Source organism: Pezoporus occidentalis, unplaced genomic scaffold (assembly GCF_034315485.1).
Source record: "Pezoporus occidentalis ecotype Australia unplaced genomic scaffold, CSIRO_AGI_Poc_V1 ctg112, whole genome shotgun sequence".
NCBI classification, from domain to species: Eukaryota; Metazoa; Chordata; class Aves; order Psittaciformes; family Psittacidae; genus Pezoporus; species Pezoporus occidentalis.
In genome coordinates, this window is record NW_026912907.1 from 2407755 (window position 1) to 2428843 (window position 21089).

Here is a 21089-nt window from a genome sequence, read left to right on the forward strand (position 1 = left end):
GTTAGGGTTGGAAAGGACCTTAAGATCATTCCGTTGAATTGTTTTGGTGTGTTGGTTTATTTGATTATGTTTGCTTTTTAAGTGTGGGTATTTTCCCTCACAAAGTATTTTTAGTTCTTTGATTACCAAAACAAGGCTGGCAGAAGGAGTATTTGTTACCGTCTTCCATTTTCTAGGTAATAAGGAAAGTAGAATGAGTGTATACACTTTTAAAGCTTTCTCTCAAAGTAAATGCTGTTACTAATTTCTGATTTACAAGAATGAAATGTACAGTTCCAAAAGGCAGTAACTAGTAAGCCTTTTGCACCATAAAAAAAAAAAAGTAAGCAACCAAAGACTGCTCACAATGCATTTGCAAAATGTTGTAGGGGTTGTAAATATGTAGCTATTCTTTTGAACATTTATTCTCAAGTAGAAAGGAACTTCTTTTCAAGAACTGTAAAGCTGGCTTCAAAGCTACGTTACTACCTCCCACTTTTCATTCATGTCGGAAATAACAGTCCAAGAAAGTAGTAGTTTAAATAGATAAAGCTCATGTCATGTTCTTGTCTGTTGGGTTTCTTTGGTTGACAGGGGTTAAATACATGTGCTGGGTAAACTTACTGAACTACTGAATTTGTCTGCTTGGGAACAGGTGGATGCATTTGTGTCAGCTGAAATTTTTGAAATTTTCTGAAGTTTTGTGCATTGCCTATTTCAGCAGTTTCACAGAGGTAGAGAATCATTTATCATAACAAATGAAAAATGTTTTTAGAAAACTAGAAATTAGAATCATAAAACAGCCCCAACTTTCTCAGCCTGTCTTCATATGGGAAGCTCTTGAGCCCCCTGATCATTCTCATGGCCCTCCTCTGGACTTGCTCCAGCAGTTCCATGTGCTTCTTATGTTGAGGACACCAGAACTGTACACAGTACTCCAAGTGGGGTCTCACAAGAGCAGATAAAGGGGCAGGATCACTTTCAGCCTGCTGGTCAAACTCCTTTTGATGCAGCCCAGGATACAGTTGGCTTCCTTAATATGAGTTATTCTATTTGCTTTACTGGTTAATGTGGAAATTTTTGTTTCTGTGTGGAGGAGTGAAGGAACATTTACAAAACTGATGTTTTTCATCATATTAGATGTTTAAAAGCACTAAAAGAAGCATATGATCCATCTCAAATATGTATTTATGTGCAACATGAAGTATCCTGTGCAGGATGAAATATCTTCCAGAAGTACTTTTTTCTTTCCCAGTGTTAGTAAGCTGTTTAATATTACAGATTTCTTCATCTAATTCTAGACACTCTAGGAATCAGTCACTGGTGATAAATGTTCACAGTAATACTAGTTGGCAGTAAGATACAGCATAGAGAAAAAAGACTAGCATTTTTACACTTGGGGGGAAACTTACGCTCTTCTGTTGTGGTGTATGTAGATTATGGGCTATGCATTAATCTGTTAATTGAAAAGATTTTATAGATACTAATTCTGCTACAGTTAAATACTTTGCTGTTATGTTGCAACTTTTTTGTCATACAGTGTGAGAATATATCCTTGAAAGCACAGATAAATTTATTGAATAAGGAATTGGAGATCACGAAAGAGAAACTTCACACTGTAGAACAGGCTTGGGAACAGATGACTAAACTGGGCAAGTATGAAAGTTATTTTGCAGCATTAAAAATCAAATGGTATGTCCTGCATGAAAGTAATATCTCAAAATGTTTTAAACTTTATACATCTTAAACAGAACAGTCAAAACTATTTTGTCTTTGTCATTAACAATCTTAATTTTTTTGGTGATTTTGTTTGTTTCATTTTATTTATCTGTTTGACCAATACCAACTTTGTTTTTCTTCCTCTGTAAATTGTTCCACGTTGATTTTTCTTGGGTTAAGGGTTTAAAAGCTGGAATTTCCTGGTTTCATGCTCTGTAGCACAGTATTTTTTTCTTGATAGCTGAGGCTTCTTTCTGTACAGTTTACAGTCCCATTATTCAGGAACAACTCATCCACTTCGATTGCCTTCACAGATCTTAAATTAAATTTCCTGAAGATTTGCCAGTTGAATTCAGGACAGAATGAAAGGCTACACTGAAAATACTTATCTGTCTCAATAAGGATAGTTGCAGATATGCCCATTTTTAATTGATAATGATATTTTATTCAAATTAGATACTTTTCAAACACGTAATAAGGCAAGATAACCATGTCTCCAGTTTAAAGAAGTAATACAGTAAAAATTATCTGACAGAGATAAATCAAAACTCATATTCTGTTTCATGGTGCAAATAATTTTATAGTTGAATCAGTTTGTGTATTTCCTAATGTAAATATTTTTTTAATGTAGGGGATGACAATACCATGGATAAGGCCACAAAGGCAGTAACCAACAGTGAGATTTTGTCCATTTCTAAGAAAATCACCATGTTGGAAATGAAGGAACTAAATGAAAGACAGAGAGCAGAACATTCACAACGAATGTATGAACAGTTAAGGAATACTGTAAAGCAAATAGAAGAACGTAATTTTGAATTAGAAACAAAATTTGCTGAGGTAAATCTGTTGAGAATTTACAACGTAATTTCACACATCTTAGAAGCATATCCTTGAGCTTTTCAAAAAATATTAATTTGTATCACAACTGGCAAGTAAGCTTATGCAAAATATAGCTGCCTTTAAGAGCTGCAGTCCTGCATGCACAGTACATATGATAATTTATTTGTCAGTAGTTTAGTTAATCTCTGTAAAATGCATCATTACATCATCTCTGTAAAATAGCTTGCTACTTTTTCAGCAGACTGCTAGAAAAAGTTTTGTTCTTATTTCTTGTGTCTAATTCATATGATCCCTTTTCTGCTAACTTTTCCTTAATTACCAATGATTAAAAAAATGTTAGGCCTTTGCATCCCATTTGCAAATGATAGTGTCATGGTTCTGTTATAGACTGGTTATGTCCTCTGTTACATGCCAAACATTATCTATAATGCAGGAATAGAAGAGAAGAGTGTGCTATTGAAGCTGGTGATCTATAGTATTCCTGTCATATCAGCCTTAATCTTTTCAGATTTTTTTTGTCCTAACTACTTGTATTTGAAATTTGTTACACAAATTCTTTAGTAGTAGGAAACTTTATTATAATTTCCAGTTAAATTTATTTAAGCAATTTTACATGTTTGTTCTTGTGCCAGTGTTGGTCTGTAATTTAAACACAAGAGAAGAAATAGTTATGTTGACAGGAATGTTGGTAGACTGTATTCATTCCCCCTGCTTGTGCCTTGCTAGAATTTAGCCTAACTGGTTTGCATTGCTGTTATCTGACTTACCATTTCTCTGGGCTTTAGCACAGTTTTGTTACATGGTTTTCATTTTAATTTATTTGGGACATGGAGTAACAGAAAGTATAAAGCTTTTCAGCAGCAGTGTTGTATTGTTAAAAACTTTGATTGCATGTGTTCTTTTATTTCATTAAGAAGTATCTCAGATCATGCACCCTGAGATCACATTTTCCTTTTTCCCTTTTGCATATATTATCTACCTTTTGATATATTTAGGTCTACGCATCTTCCTTCATCCTGAATTGATGAACTCCACATTTTTTTCTTAGTAGTTTCTCTGTGTATCCCTTTTTTTCCTCATTCCTGTAGCTCCAGGACGTATGTTTTCTGTTTCATACACTCCTGTTGTCAGTGCCTCCTAATCCAGCATCACTGCTTTTTTCTTTTTTTGAAAGAGATATTTATATGTATATATATAACAACATTGTGCTAAGGTAACCAATGAAAGTTGTAAGTGATATCAGTTTAAGAATTGGTAAGTAGAAAAAATCTACCAGACATAGAATCATAGAATCGTTAGGGTTGGAAAGGACCTTAAGATCATCTAGTTCCACCCCCCCTGTCGTGGGCAGGGACACCTTACGCTAAACCATATCACCCAAGGCCTCATCCAACCTGGTCTTGAACGCTGCCAGGGATGGAGCATTCACAACCTCCCTGGGCAACCCATTCCAGTGCCTCACCACCCTAACAGGAAAGAATTTCCTTCTTATATCCAATCTAAGCTTCCCCTGTTTAACCCATTACCTCTTGTCCTATCACTGCAGTCTCTATTGAAGAGTCCCTCTCCAGCATCCCTATAGGCCCCCTTCAGATACTCATAAATCTACTCAACACAACTGTTAGATTTCCAGATACTAGTGCTTCAGATATGTGAAGTGCAGGTAATAAGATACACTATTTTCTCTGTTTAGGAAACCAGGTTTTATTAAGGGGTGGTATCAGATTAATCTGCCACCATAAATTATATTTACTAAATTCATTCCTGAGGCTTCTCCATGTTGTCTAACACTTTTCAGATATCTATCTTTTCTTAATGCTCATTGGTTTGGACTGAAAACATTGGTTACTTGGTATTTGAAAAATCAGGCTGCTTGAAAGAATATCACTTAAATATGAAAGTCTTTTGTATTAGAAATAACAAAAGATCTACACTATAATGACACTTCGCACTGATATTTGTGTTACCAGTCCTAATAAGTGAAATTGTGTTTTCAACACAGCTGAACAGTGTTTTTTAACAACTAAAGAAAAGATGCTTTTGGCACTGCTTTTTCTTTGCAGGGTTGACAGCATTTGTGTGCTTAGAATACATTTTGTTTTTTTCTGGTTTGTTTTGGTTTTTTTTAAGCTTACCAAAATCAACCTGGAGGCACAGAAAGTGGAACAGGAATTAAGAGATGAATTGTCAAAGAGTGTAAGTAAGGCAGTAAGTGATGCAGATAGACGACAAATCATGGACCTAGAAAAGCGTGAGATGGAACTCAAGACTGAGGTATCAAAGTAAGTGTTGATATAACAAATTTCACATGCAGTATGTTTGGAAGCATGCAAAAATTTAAGCTATATAGGTTTACATAATCACAGAATAGTTAGGGTTGGAAAGGACCTTAAGATCATAAAGTTCCAAGTCCCCTGCCATGGGCAGGGACACCTCACACTAAACCATGTCACCCAAGGCTCTGTCCGACCCAGCCTTGAACACTGCCACGGATGGAGCATTTGTAACTTCCTTGGGCAACCCATTCCAGTGCCTCACCACCCTCACAGGAAAGAACTTCTTCCTTATATCCAGTCTAAACTTCCCCTGTTTAAGTTTTAACCTGTTACCCCTTGTCCTACCACTACAGTCCCTAATAAAGAGTCCCTCCCTAGCGTCTTTATAGGCCCCCTTCAGATACTGGAAGGCTGCTATGAGGTCTCCATGCAGCCTTCTCTTCTCTAGGCTGAACAGCCCCAACTTTCTCAGCCTGTCTTTATACCGGAGGTGCTCCAATCCCCTGATCATCCTCGTGGCCCTCCTCTGGACTTGTTCCAACAGTTCCATGTCCTTTTTATGTTGAGGACACCAGAACTGCACACAATACTCCAAGTGAGATCTCACAAGAGCAGAGTAGAGGGGCAGGATCACCTCCTTTGCCCTGCTGGTCACGCTCCTTTTGATGCAGCCCAGGATACGGCTGGCTTTCTGTGCTGCAAGCGCACACTGAAGCCGGCTCATGTTCATTTTCTCATCGACCAACACCCCCAAGTCCTTCTCTGTAGGGCTGCTCTGGATCTCTTCTCTGCCCTGTAGCTGTGCTTGGGATTGCCCCAATCCAGGTGTAGGGCCTTGCACTTGGCATGGTTAAACTTCATAAGGTTGGCATCAGCCCACCTCACAAGCGTGTCGAGGTCCCTCTGGATGGCATTCCTTCCCTCCAATGCACAAACCAAACAATACTTATGTGTTTCTAACATAATTTTTAATGCTTAATTTTTTTGGCATTATATATTAAGCATTTAATTCATGACTACGAAGAAAGTAGTTTGATTAAATTTGATTTCACCAAGGAATTAAATGCTGGCCTGGATAGGGTAAGTGTGAGCTTAGACACTTATTTCTGGTATTTTTAAACTAAGAATTAAGGCTTATTTTGTTTCTGCTACACAACCTTCCTTAAATATATAAAGAACCCATAAAAGAAATTGGAAAATAATTCTCATTTTGAATGACTGATAGATAATTTAAAGGTAAACTGCAGGGGGTACCATTTACTTAAAAGAGATTAACTTTGCATGCATAAATTGAACAATTGACTTTTTTAGCTATGTTGATAAAGACATTTGTCTTTGTGTAAATGATGTAATCCTGTTGTATCACTAAAACAGCAAAGTCTGTGGGATATTTGCAGTGATTTTTGACGCTGAAAATGAGTAATGGGACTTGGGGAAGCAGAGAAAGGAACTGAGAATGAAACTTTTTGAGCATTTATGTCCTGAAGTAGGAGAGAGATAGAGGACAGAGATACGTAGTTGAGGTAAAAAACAGGGCACTACTTTCCTGGAGTAGATTACTGCTAGCAAAGTTCTATATAATTTATAGGAAAATGTCCTTTGAAGAAATAGAGAATACAGAAGAATTTTCCAAACCAGGACTCCAAGTATTATGTAGAAGTATGCTGAAAAGAGCAAAGTCTTCAGATGTTTTGATATGAGGAAACATACTAAGCATCTTTTCTTCTGTGTAGAAAAACTTCATAGGACATTCAGTGGTTTCAGGTGACACAATAATTTTGTTTTCCATGCAAGGTTAAGAGAACTGTCTGATGTGGCAACAATGCAAGTTGAAGCTCTGGAGGCACGCCAGCAATACAGAGATAAAGAAGTGGAATGCCTTAGGATGCAAATTTTAGATTATCAGGTAAGAGGCAACCTTTATTACCACTGCAGTTTGAATTTTTTTCCCTGGAGTGAGAAGAAATAGAGTAATTTTACAGTGAACTAGGAAACTACAAAAGCATTTTGAGAGGATCTTAACAAGCTGGTCCTTGTTGTAGCCATACCCTTTCAAGAGTTCTGTATTACATTGATTGTTCCCTCCTCATTTCTTTCATTTCTAGATGTACATATATTAGATATCCTGAGCTTTTTTTTGTCTGTGTTATTTAGCTGATATTTATTCCCATATGATTAATAGCTCATGATCTTATTTAAATATAATATCGGGAAAGTTTGGTCTTTTTTTACAAGACAAGCAATGACACGTAAATCTTGAAGATTTGCAGTAGACTTATTACATTGCTTTGTTATTAGCTGAAACAATTTTGTGGCATTTATTTTCATGTTCTAGATTGGTTTGAGTTCCTAAATACAACATTTAGTGTCAGTTTTTATTACCATACTTGTAAGTTTAGGTATATATTTCTTCCTCATTTCCTGGTATTTTGGTAATTCTGAAATGTGGCTGTAGAAACAATAGTGGAAAAATAAAAAGCTGGATTTAGAGGCTAATTATTGCTCTTATCTATGGAGTAAAATACATGCAGTATAGAAAATAATAAAAACAATAGCTTTGTATTTGCATATACACTGCATTGACATATTCAAAATGAAAAATAGATTTGTTCTGTAAATTTTGTTCTTAGGCACAGTCAGATGAAAAAACAGTTATCGCAAAACTACATCAACAGATCATATACCTTCAAAATAATGAATCTGATGCTGTAGGCAAATTGGAGACGCTTAAATTGAAATTACAGAAGATGGAGATCCATAATGTACGTTTAGAGCAGAAGCTTGATGAGAGGGAGCAAGCCTTATATTTTGCTCGACTGGAAGGAAGAAATAGAACCAAACATCTACAACAGACAGTTCAGTCTTTGCGTCGACAGTTTAGTGGTGCTCTGCCTTTAGCACAGCAAGAAAAATTCTCTAAAACGATGATTCAGCTACAGAATGACAAACTGAAGATCCTGGAGGAAGTTCAGCACGCTCAGGAGGAGCGTCGAAATGCAGAAAACAGAGCATTAGAGATGGAGTTAAAACTGAAAAGTTTAGAAGAATTAATAAGTGCCTTGAAGGACACAAGAGGAGCTCAAAAGGTTTGCTATTTTACAACTTTGAATAACTTTGTTCATTTGATCTGCATTTCAGTTGCATTTCAGTTCAGCTTGTTACCTAAACATCTTGTTTAATGTAGAAATTAATGATTTAAAAATACACTTTGTAGAAATATGACATATCACTTTTTTGTTTCTTTTTTTTTTTTTTAAAGTAATACATCATTAGTTATTTACCCTGTTAAAGTTGGCACAGTCAGTTTTACTAATTTTCTTTTGTGCCCAGTTAAGTGGCAGAGGAAGTAGAGGCTAACTATGAAACCACTTATATTAAATTGAATTTAATTATGAATCAAATTAAATTAAACTCAAGAGTAGCATTCTGAAGCTCTGTACCATGAGCTTGCATGAGATTGCACTTCATAATATTTTGCTATTGTAAACAAAGTTGCCTTGAAATTTGATTAAGGCTTTCTCACTCTTCTGATCACTGTATATTATATAATCCGGTTATGTTTGTCATGGCTAAAGATGTCTGCATGTAAGCAACGGTTGTAGTGCTCTTGGCATGTTTAAGCCAGTTTTCAACGAATCTTCTAGAGCATTTTGACATGAATATGTTTGTTACTCTTAGCACATTTGCATTTTTGAATACTTCCAGTTTTAATGGTTTTGAAAATCTTGTGCTGTTTTAGAAGTCAGCCAAACTTCTTCCATGCTTTTCGTGTTCAGCCAGGACAGGGTCTACCTTAGTTAATTTGAAAATTATTTGTAATACATTTATGTCAGTGTATGGGAAACCTGTTCCTTCTCCTGTTGTCTCCTGCACTTTTTAGTCATTCTGTGCCTACTCACTCAAGAGAAGTGAAGAAGTTTAAAAAGGCAGAATGTCTTTTCTTCCTGTTGGTTTGATCAGTAACATAACCGCTTCAAAGTCAAAGAGCATAACTGCATCTAGTTGTCCTGTGGGCTTGGTAAATTATACTACTATGTATTATTCATTATAAGGTAATTGAATGGCATATGAAAATGGAGGAACTCCATCTGCAGGAACTTAAACTCAATCGAGAGTTAATCAGGCAAAAGGAAGAGGTTAAGCATTTGCAGAATATAATTTCTGAATATGAACGTACAATCAATAACCTGGAAGAAGAAATTGTACAGCAAAACAAGGTATTTATTTCTGTATGCTATTAGAAAAACAGCATATTCCTTATTTTACTAAGTGATTTAAAAAAGAAAGATTCTTCCTAGTAAGTTTTTAGCATAGATGTTTGTATCTTAGCTCCATTAATTCTTTTTAATGGCACACTTGAGTGTTTTACATTTTGGTATCTCTTTTTTTTCCTGTTTGAGTTAGTTATAAAATTCCCATCATCTTCACTAAATAAAACACCTTATCAAACATTTGTTACAGTTTCATGAAGAAAGGCAAATGGCTTGGGACCAGAGGGAAGTAGAACTCCAGCGCCAATTAGACCTGTATGATCATCAACAAAATGAGGCATGTAATACAGCTTTAAAGGTAATTGCAATGAATTAACTAAAAATATACTTAGAAGCATGTTTTGCAGAGCTGTCAGATTACGCAAATGTTAATATTTCTGTACAGTTAGAAGAGGCTACTGGGTCAGTTCCAGACTCTAGTTTACCCCTTCCACAGCAGCTTGAGTTGGCTTTGAGAAAAATACAGGAGCATATTCGAACAATCTTGGAAACCAGGGCAACCTGCAAATCACTGGAGGAGGTAATTAAATGTTTAAATTATCATATAGAGGGACAAGTTTGTATATCTGTGCCCTTTAATTTTTTATGTATAATAAATATCCTTTTATAAATGTCACTCAGATGTGTCCAGTCCCTTAAAAATATTTAACACTGAGAAAAGGTAAATCACATCGTGACTAAAATGAAACGTTTTTTCCAATGGAACAAATTATTAATTCAATTTAACAAGTGTTACATTAGATATAAGAAGTAGCAAAGAAAAATCCGTTTATCGTGGGTTGCTAAACTGAAATTCTATTACAAAAGATACTTTGTGGTTCTTAAGAAATTTGAAAAACACCAGCTTAATTTGGTAGCACAGAATGAGTTGCAAAGGGTCTTGTGCCAAGTAGATAACTCATAAAGGCACAGTAATTACATTCTGGGACTTTTAAAATCTAACAGTAATCCCATACAGCCAGAACAAAATATTTCGTGTTAGGTGAACCTTCTGGTAAATTTTTAAAAAGTAAGATCTTTTTGCTGTGTTTGAATTCTGGAAATGCAACAATTGCCTTTTGTTGTAGAAATTAAAAGAAAAGGAAACTGCTCTGTGGAAAGCTGAACAAAATGTTTTATCAAGAGACAAAGTTATAAATGAACTAAGACTTCGATTATCTGCACCATCAGAAAGAGAGAAAACAGTGGCTGAGTCGGGCAAACAAGATGATCCAGAGTACCGTCATGCCATAAAAATTGCTCATCAAACCATTGCAAATATGCAAGCAAGATTAAATCAAAAGGAGGAAGTGTTAAAAAAATACCAACATTGGCTTGCTAAAGCAAGAGAGGTACTTAAAATGTTTGCACAAAATTTCTTCTATTTTTATGCTGTTTTAGTTGATTCTTCGTTTCTCTCATTGCTACTGAAATCTTAAAAAGTTTCTGACCTCAGAGGTAACAGAGCAGAAACAATTTGTAACTTCCTATGTAGAAAATTCACGTAGAATTTTTTAACTTCTTAAAATAGGAGGCTTGCTCAGTCAGGACTTTATGTATATGATGTCTGTGTAGGAATTAAATCAGCGTGACAGGAAGAAAACTAAAATGCTGCTGTGAGAAGTGGTTTCAATATGTTTACTTACTGTATTGTTATATGGAATTTTCCAGTACTTGCAACAATGATCTCTGGACTGCATCTTGTAGTGAATTCAGATACATGAAAGACATCATTTATGGAAAATATGCTTCTTAAAGCATATTTTAAATTAAAGCATATTTAAAAGCATAAACAATGTATCTAAGCATACTTTATATATCCTTAAAGCATAAACCTTGTGTCTAAGAGGTACTTCAAGACTAAACACGCATCAGTTTTAGTGTGTTTGTATCAGGAGCACACTTATAAAGCAGACTTAGAATCATCTTCACTTAATGTGCTTTGGTTAACATGTGTAGCTGTTACTTCTGGGAGAAACAAAGTTTTTTTTGTTTCAAACTAAACCAGAAGATGCAGTCTAAAAATGCGTGCTCTGTGTTAGCAGACAGACAATCCATGGGATCATGCTGTATTCCAAAGTAAATAAAATGGAGAAGTATGTAATATAGATATCACTATCAGTATTGATCGTTATAGTTGGTGAAGACCAACACCAGCTGTTTTGCTCTCCAGGTCCTGTCCTGTTGCACCATACTACTTATTACTTTGTTGAAGAAGTTCTTTGCTGTGAGGGTGGTGAGGCACTGGAATGGGTTGCCCAAGGAAGTTGTGAATGCTCCATCCCTGATGGTGTTCAAGGCCAGGTTGGACAGAGCCTTGGGTGACATGGTTTAGTAGGAGGTGTCCCTGCCCATGGCAGGGGAGTTGGAACTAAATGATCTTAAGGTCCTTTCCAACCCTAACTATTCTATGATTCTGTGATTATAGCAGGAAGAAAATAATTTTAAAACTGCCAGAATTAAAGGAAAATTTGGGGAGTGATACTGAACAATGAGTGATGAATCAACGTAAAGGTACTGTAGTTTCATGGCTTTCTGGAATAGTGTACATCAGTAGAATTATACTTTTATTTTGAACAAACAGGAACAAGAAGAAATAGCAAAGAAGCATGAGGAAGATCTTGGAGTTCTACACCAGAAGTTAAATTTGTATGCTGACAATTCCCTTAATAAATTCAAACAGACTGCTTTGGTAAGTGTGATCAGTAAATTGTTCCCAAATTTTTAAAATTGTTGACTAAAAGAACACTTTTGCAGTCAAAAGTAAGTAATGAATAATGACAAGAGAAATAAACGGGTGGTGGATACAGAATTATTGTAGTATTCTTGAGAAAATTCATAAGAAATGGATTAGAAATCACGTGTAAAAAAAGTTACCACCTCAGTATATATGAGCATTTTTCATATCAACCTAATTTATGGAGACTTCTAGGAGAGAAAAGTATATTATTTGTCTCTGCATTCAGTCTGTTCTTATATTAAACTAACCATTTCAATACAAATTTTTTCTTGACGCTTTATGATATGGTGAAACCTGTATTTAACTGGTTATTCTGAGGATCATTAAATGCACAAAGCTCTTTTCAAACCAGAGTGACTGCTTTCTCTGTGGACTAAGAAACACATCTCAGTAAATAAATACGTTAGATATTAATGCCTGAATATATTCAGGAATAAGTTCAAAATGCATCAGTAATACTTAGCTTTGATTTAAAGCTTAAAATATTACCACATGCATTTGTCCTCTTTTACAGGATTTAGCAAAAAAGACTTCATCACTTTCCAACAACAATCATTTTCTCCACTTGGCTGAAATGGAGCAAGCTGTAGCAGAAAAGGATAATTTTATTGCTTTGCTTGTTGGAAAATTAAAGAAAACATCATTTGATTTGGAGAAACAAAAACAAATTACTTCAATGAATATCAAAGAGTTTGAGATTATGAGAGCCCAGTAAGTTTTTAGACTGTGTTAATGTAAGTCACAACTGGATTGGACAAGTAAATTATGTATTGCTGCTACGGGACAGATCTAAAAGTGAACATGTTTTTGTTGAATTTAACATTTGGCTGAAAAAAACTAACTCAAAAGAGTTACTAGTAGTAACTAGTTGGTTGTTGGTAGTTGGTAGTCACAAGTTATTTTTATCTGTAGCCTTTTGCTGGGGCTAATATTGAAAACCTGGCTTGGAAAAATGCCTTTCAGTTGTTAGCTTTGGCATTCAGTGGAAAAGTATTGGTATCAGAGTTGTCTTTAAGCTATTGTGATACTTCCTGGTTTGTACTTTGGTTCAGGTTTTTTGTGCTTTGTTTTGTGGGTTTTTTTCCCTGATAGGGAAAAATTAACCGGCCTAACAAGTTTAAAGTAACGAAAATGTAACCCCTGTTTAAAAGGAGAAATGATAATGCTTTCTTTACATCTAAAGATGTAAATTAGAATGAACAATGAATGATGAAATTAGAATGAACAATGCTCTAATCTTATTTTCCTGATTTTCTTGAGCAATTTTATTATTAAATGGAGGCCTTCTTTAGTGAGTCCTTTCTTGTTATTTCCAAGTCAATGTGTCATTTGCTTTAACAACGATAAAAAATCGTTCTTACCTAATTACTAATTGCTAATTTTATTATTGCAGTGTACTCTATTAATGCTTATTTTTTATTAGGCTTCGTGAAAAACACGCAGCTGATGTGGAACAACTAAAAGATGAGGCAAATGTCTTGAGGAACACGGTATCTCAGATGGAGAAGGAATTTGCAAATGTAAAAGCTGAACTAGAGGTCCAAAAAGAAGCAAATAATAGAGCACCCACAGCAACACTGAAAAATCTGGTGGAGCAGCTGAAGAGCCAGTTAGCCATAAAAGAGAAGCAGCAAAAAGTTAGTCAATAAAAATTAATCCCTATGTCACATAAATGTTTAATGTTGCTTAGTGCTTAAGAATTCTATGTATAGTACAGCAGAAGACTATAACTGCATAATATAACATAGTAAAATCCAGTTGCCTTTTCTTGTTTTGTAATGTTCATATTAGCAACTTCTTCACTTAAAAGAACTTGAATTTACTGTTTTCAGGCTTTGAGTAAAGCAATTCTGGAACTCAGAGCAGAAATGACTGCTAATGCTGAACAGCAGATTATTTCTGCTGCATCACAAAAAGAGGCATATATGAATGTCCAGGAGATTGTTGACAGACAAACAAAGGGGTTTACGGTGAGTATTAGGTAATATCATTGTATTGCATTGTTGTATAACCAATAATCCTGATTTGAGGGGTTTGCTCTTTTGTTTGTTTTCTTCTAGACACAGATAGAAGAATTAAATAATCAGATTACAAAACTTACAGATAACCTTAAAACAAGTAAAACCAGGGAAACTTCCTTGTCTGATGAAAGAGATGAATTGAACCAAGAACTTCAGAGGAAAGAAAAAGCATTTGCTAAAATGTTGAAAGAAAAAAATGAATTGGAAGAAGAAAATGAAGAACTTAAGAAACGGGTTAAGAGGCTAAGCAGTAACATTCAGGTAGACGTGATTTTTAAAAATATGTTTGATCTTGGTCAAGTTTCTGCATAGACGTGCTGGGTTTGGGGATAAGACTGAGTACTTTTGGCAGGCATTGAGACATACTGGATTTGAAATGTTACTTTTGCTCATCAGCTGGGTTACATGTGAGCTGTTAGCTTTTGCTGTTTGAAGCATGTTTCAAATGAAAGGAAGGAAGAGACTGAAGAATACTTGCTCCTTGAAATGTTTGAGAGTCTGAGGAGTTGAATCACCACTTTCAAGGCTTCTTTCAGAAATGGAATTTTGTGATTTTCCTTATTTCCCCTTTCAGAAGAAAAGTGAAGAATTTATAGTAGAATCATCTCACTTTTTTTAATTCACGTACTTGTTGCTGATTATTCAGTTTAGAATGCAAAGTTACATTCCAATACTTTAATAATTTAAAGATAATTTTAAAAAGATCATTTAGGTTGTTAACTAACTCTACCAATTGGAGTTAAAGTCCTTATTTTTTGAGTGGAGAAAACAGGTAGGTAGTTGTCATTAAAACTGAAGTTGGTAAAAGTTTGTAATTTTTCAGAGCAAAGCTGATGAGCAAAACCTGATAGATGAACTTCAGAAAAAAATTAAGAAGTTGGAAAATGAACTTGAGAAGGAGTGTGAAGAAACAGACAAAAAAGGTGTAAGAGAAGACAAGGTATGTGGTATTTGGATCATGGCTTTGAAAGACATCATCAGCGAGGTCTAGGCAGTTCAACCCTACCTGCTTCTCAAAAATCCCCAACCAAAGTTTATATGGAGAAAAGTAGTTTCATGACTGTAACTTCTCCATGTTTTTCATGCTGTTTGTTTTTACTGCTCTTGTTGCTTAGTATTGGTATATTAATGTTTTTCTGCCCTTGTAGAACTGAAGATACATTACAAATCCTAGAAAACTAAGATTTATAGGTAGCAGTGAAATTCATTACATAAGTGCTGTCAAATGTGCATTTGTGAAATTAATGCTGTGATAAAACATGAAGTACTTAGGAGCAGAAGTATGAATCTTAAAAGGGATGATGTCTGTGTAAGTGATTATCCTTCACAGTAGTGATCTCGACGTAGAAGAGGTACAAGAGCACTTGGAGATGTGTTCATTTTACCAGTTGTTTTGTTTGGGGTTTTGCTTGTTATTTTACTACTTCAGTACCTAATTAGTGGCTTACCATAGTAATTATAAAGTATACAGGAATATTATAGGATGCATTCAGATTATTTATGATATTTATGATCTTAAACATTATTTGATGACTACACTTACACTTACAATTAGTCTTTTTAAATACCTTTTGCTTAGTATCTCGAGATACTTTTCTCAGACTTTGCATGTATTTTCCTTTTTCCAAGATTCCACTTTCTATCTGTCTGTTAGTAGCAGTGACTATTCAGAACGAAGACAGAAAAGCAAGTACAGGGATACTGAAGAAAGTACTGAAGAAAGAAAAAGACAAGTTTAAAAAAACCCAAATTGCTTACAGAAATATTAACTGTTATTGACCTGTTTCCAGTAGCTATTTGTGATCACATAGGTACAGGTTTTATCTGATGTATAATTTACAGCTACTGAATTGTCAGTAGAGATTCTATTTCAAATAGGAAAAAATACACTAAGGTGACCAATTGTACAGCTGTTGCAGCAGGGGCATATAAACTCCTGGTGAGCTGCAGATCTGCTGTAAATTGGCATAGAAAACCACTTCTTTAATCTGTCACTTTACTAACGTGTAATTCTGAGTAAAAGGATACATTAAACTACACCAGTCACCACAGCATACTGCTATTTACCTTTTGATAGATGAGGTTAATAATATGTGCCTGCTATGGCTTCATGTTTTAAACTAATAAATGAAGAATATATCATTTCTAGCTTTTAACATGCTTGCATATTTTGTTTTAAGAAAAAAAAAGACATACATAATTTGATTATGTTCTTCACAGACCTCCAAGGAGGAAATACTTAAATGGGAAGAAAATAAAAAATGGCAAATCAGAACGGAAGGATTGCGGAACAAGCTAAGGGAAAAGGAAAAAGAAGCAGATGCTTTAGGCAAACAGTTGAATACATTGAAGGAAATTTATACCAAGTGAGTTGGTTTTATAGACTGTTAGGAAATAACGACATAAGGGAAATCCAAATACTTGTCACATAAAAATTGGAACAGTTCATAATGTGTGTAAGATTGATGTATAGAATTTGACATTGCTATTGAGATTGAAAGGATTAGTTACTTTTTTAGAAGCAGGCTATTCTTCTAGTACCTTTTCCCTTGTGGAAGCCAAAACCTTTATTAGAAGAAACTGTCCTTGAATAAAACTAAAGTCCATCAAAAGGAGCGTGACTAGCAGATCGAAGGAGGTGATCCTGCCCTTCTACTCTGCTCTCCTGAGACCTCACTTGGAGTACTGTGTACAGTTCTGGTGTCCTCAACATAAAAAGGACATGGAACTGTTGGAAAAAGTCCAGAAGAGGGCCATGAGTATGATCAGGGGACTGGAGCACCTCCCGTATGATGGCAGGCTGAGAAAGTTGGGGCTGTTCAGCCTGGAGAAGAGAAGGCTTTGTGGAGACCTCATAGCAGCCTTCCAGTATCTGAAGGGGGCCTATAAAGATGCTAGGGAGGGACTCTTTATTAGGGACTGTAGTGGTAGGACAAGGGGTAACAGGTTAAAACTTAAACAGGGGAAGTTTAGATTAGATATAAAGAAGTTCTTTACTGTAAAGGTGGTGAGGCACTGGAATGGGTTGTCCAGGGAGGCTGTGAATACTCCATCCCTGGTGGTGTTCAAGTCCAGGTTGGACAGAGCCTTGGGTGGCATGGTTTAGTGTGAGGTGTCCCTGCCCATGGCAGGGGGGTTGGAACTAGATGGATGGAACTAGATCTTAAGGTCCTTTCCAACCCTAACTATTCTATGATTCTATGATTATGCTTTTTGCATATAATATTCTGTTCTGCCCATGAAACAAAAACAGCTTTATGAAGAAAGGCTATTTCTTTGATTAGTAGGGTTGGACACTGCTACTGCTATGTGTAGTGCTACTGCAGTACTTACCATTCTACGATTATGAGTTTGAAGCCTTTTAAAAAAATTACAAGTGCAAACCCTCCACAAATGTTATGTTTACTTTAGTACAGTAGTGGCAGGCTTTTACTGATAAAAGATGCAGAAGAGAACAGAAACTGTGATGGTGATTGTAGCTGTTGTTAGATTTGGTTTGAAACTGCTTCAAGATGGCATTTATTATCTGCAAGTCTTGCATGAATTTCACATAAAAGATGGGCAAGAACAGCAAGTGGTTTATGACATGTATGAGACTGACTTAATGTTCATTGTTTCTTCCAGGTTTGGTTTTGGTGTGTTTTTTGTTTTATTTTTTTGTAAAGCTGTACTGTCTGTAAGATAACCTTATTAAGAAGACAAGGGGGTGTGGTTCAGTGAGCAAATATGTTGCAAATGTCGATTCCTTAAGGCAGAAAATACATTCTCCTAAAGCAAATGTTAACAAATAAAGTTTTAAATGTAGTTACTGGATGTTGCAGGACGGAAAAAGAGAAAATTACTTTACAGAAGAAACTGAAAACTACTGGTGTCACTGTTGACCGTGTTGTTGGAGTAAGAGCCTTAGAGACTGAAAAGGGACTGGAAGAACTAAGAAAACGGAATCTAGATTTAGAAAATGAAGTTGCTCACATGAGGTGAGAGGCATTTTAAAAGAATCTATGAAAACCAGAAAATCTAAATGAGAAAAAATATCTGTGGAAGGAGGTCGTCTGTGTTAGACCAACTGATTCACTAAGGACAAAAAATTTCAAAAATCCTTCTTTGCATCTCTGATGAGCAAACTTAAAAGCTACTTTGGAGCAACTGTGCATGCTCAGAAAATATGCAGCATTGGTTCATTATTCTAAGAATGTAAATAATATGAAAAGTATCTGCTGTTGTGTAAAAGTATAATTACAGTTTAGAGTTTTTGAAAGTTACGGGAACTGCTAAGTTGCAGTTACGGACTGTATTCTTCATCAGTGTTTCCACTATCACAGTGGATAGTGGACCTGAGTAATAAAAGCTGTACACATCTCAAAAGAGCAGATTCCTTTTGCCAAAGTACTTACTTTTGATTAATGGGGATTACTTGAAATAGCGTATATGGCTAGCATTGATTTAGAATAACTAGCCCAGTAATCCTAGAAAATCCAGCCTAGAAACCCAGAAGTTCATGGGGATTTTTACTTTAAGGGATGATTTTCTGCATTAATGACCATTTGTTTGTTTTGGCTTCATTCATTTTTTGATGTAGAACACAGCAAGCTATCCCACGAGATTCTGTTGTAGAAGAACTACATTTCAAAAATCAATACCTCCAGGAAAAGCTTCATGCTTTGCAGAAACAATATTCAAGACAGGCGTATTCTAGACCATCAGTAAGTTAATATTGTAACCATATTACCTAGAAGAATTGCATCTATTTAACAAAAATATTTGTTATCCATTTGGTATTCTCTGTCGTTTAGCTGGGTTTATTTAAAATTATAGCATTCTAGAATAGGATGTGAAATACTTAAATTTTTTGCGTTTTTAAAAAACACAAGAAAACAACCCCATCCCCAAACCCCAAAACTCACAGTTTCTGTGTTCTACATTTAGAAGTTGAACTATTCAGCAGCCTAGCATATGCGGAGAAATAAGGGATATGTATTTTTTAAATATGCGAGTCTGCAACTGAGAGACTTATTTTCATATTCCATATTGATTGAAAATTTGGGATACACAGAGCTTGGGGAAGTACTGAGTTGCATTTCAGTTACGCGTTTTTGTTGTGTTTTGATTTTTACAAGGTTCATTATATCGCAAATATTGCATTATTAGGGTATTGTAGTCTTTCGAGAAGTAGCTTTACCAGTACATTCTAGGTTTCTTTAGTTCCTGTTTTGTTTTATTGTCTTCTGCTTTTCTTTCATGCTCCATTCTATCTTCAACTTCCATCAGAGTACAGGTGACCAAACTGAACTGTCCAAGTCTGTTCCTGTCAGTATCAGTAAACAAAAGTATCTGAAGTCCCTTCAAAAGCAATCTGTTTCAAGTAGGAATGAAATCAAACATCTGGCTAATCATAGCGTTACTGATGACAATGAAATAGATGAGGAAGCAGACACGCAAACATGCACCGTGCCTAATGAAGGGCATGAGGCTACCACGGATGCAAGCACAGAAGTGTCTCCTGAACAGCATCTTGAAGATAGTGAGAAATGCAAGGACACAGATATTTCTAGGGAAGGGTTGAAAAACAAAAATATAGATGAAGCTGGTGAAGAGAACTGCAGTGAAAAAGAAGAAAATATAACCCAACCTGAAAATGGAAAACTTAATGAGGAATTTGAAGAGCAGAGGAAACAAGAAATGCTCAAGCAATCAAATGCTGCTGGTGATGAAAGTGTAGAAGAGCCTGATACTGACAGAATGAGCTGCAATCTGTCTGATGCAGGGGAACCTTCTAATCAGGCTAATGACTATGAAGCATTAAAAGTAAATGTGAATAATGAAATGAATGAACGCATTGCAGAGGATAAACATGAAACTTACCAAAGTGGTACAGAGGGGCTTGAAACAACCGCAGAACTTTGTGAAATGCCTGAGGTCTGATGCTCTAGCAGTCCACTAGCATTTCTTCTGTATAAATTACGTAGAAATAGAATTGTTTGATCTAGATAATGGAGTGCTTTCCTATGCATCCTCGGCAGGGATGTTAAAGTAGTCACCAATGGATCCATAAAGGAAACCTTAGGCAAATCCATAAAGCAAACCTTAAACCTTACAGCTTAAGCTGTAAACCTTAGTTTACAGCTCACGTGTAAACTACTGTCAACTCTAAAATTTTGGTACAGCAAGTTTGCAGAGAACACCAGTGATACCTGCAGGTAGTTGATGACCTTCATTCTTTGAAAGACTTACAATGTATTATTACACGCAGTAAGAAAAAAAATATGCTTTAATTAACCATATACTTTGTTCCTATTATTATTTTTGATTAATTGATTATATGGTTAATTAATTCCATAATTATATGAGCAAAACCTGCTGATTATCATATCATCAAAAACTTTCACTCCTTACTAGTCTGGTGTAATAGTTTACATATACTTTTGATTTGAATTGGCAATGTAAGGCATGCAAAGCACTCTTTATGTAATAGAAATTACTAGCCTCCCTAAATAAAGATTTAAGATTGTAGGAACTTAGAGACTAAAAACTAGTAATGTACTGTGCTTCCTGACTTGCTCTGTGACCTGTCTAAGTGAAATTCCTTATGCTATATGTACTATTTAATAAACGTGTCAGAATACATCCTTAGTATTAGATGCTGTTCCTAGGTAGTGTCATAGCTTACTACACTCAGTAGCTTTTGTGTCTTTTAGACTTTGACATTTATTTCTTCCCAGTAGTCTGAGAGTTAATTTTGGTTTCACAAAATTTTTAGCGCTTTAGACTGGTTTGTAAACTTCCCTTAAAGGTTAAGCAGGTTTAGAAGATGTGAGAGAAGGAGTTAAAGTCAGGGCAAATTAGATGAAAATACAACTGTCATTTGTTTTATTTCTCTGAAAAACAGTAATTCTCTGTTGCTTTTTATCAGCTACAACTGATACGATGACTAGTGCATTACCACTTTTTTTTCCCTGTTTCCTCAAGACACCAGGAATGGGATCAGACGATCAATACCACAGAGAACAAGAAGTTTTAAAGGAAAATTTAAGACTGTCGTCTGAAAACATTGAGCTAAGGTTCCAGCTCGAGCAGGCCAATAAAGATTTGCCAAGACTAAAGGTAACATCTTTTTACCTTTAGTCCCCTTTGCCCTGAATAAAGTTAGGGGATTGCTTAGAAAGAAATCTATATTTTTCCTGTACATAATGTTAAGTTTTTTATGGTTTTATGGAAGATGAGAAGGTTGAATGGCTGGTAGAGATGACGAGACGTGCCATTGCCA

The 21089-nt window shown here is 35.4% G+C and overlaps 1 protein-coding gene across 1 annotated transcript in view; it reads left to right on the plus strand.

The window, feature by feature from the left end:
• The window catches only part of CEP290 (centrosomal protein 290), a 49601-nt gene that overhangs the window by 19407 nt on the left and 9105 nt on the right, over nucleotides 1–21089 (plus strand). Inside the window, 19 exon segments of the mRNA XM_062633870.1 lie at nucleotides 1520–1631; nucleotides 2330–2535; nucleotides 4669–4820; nucleotides 6609–6720; nucleotides 7445–7900; nucleotides 8867–9031; nucleotides 9276–9383; nucleotides 9471–9605; nucleotides 10153–10416; nucleotides 11649–11756; nucleotides 12319–12515; nucleotides 13228–13441; nucleotides 13637–13774; nucleotides 13865–14086; nucleotides 14649–14765; nucleotides 16046–16191; nucleotides 17647–17802; nucleotides 18405–18528; nucleotides 20792–20955. Coding sequence (XP_062489854.1) covers nucleotides 1520–1631; nucleotides 2330–2535; nucleotides 4669–4820; nucleotides 6609–6720; nucleotides 7445–7900; nucleotides 8867–9031; nucleotides 9276–9383; nucleotides 9471–9605; nucleotides 10153–10416; nucleotides 11649–11756; nucleotides 12319–12515; nucleotides 13228–13441; nucleotides 13637–13774; nucleotides 13865–14086; nucleotides 14649–14765; nucleotides 16046–16191; nucleotides 17647–17802; nucleotides 18405–18528; nucleotides 20792–20955 — 3296 coding nt within the window.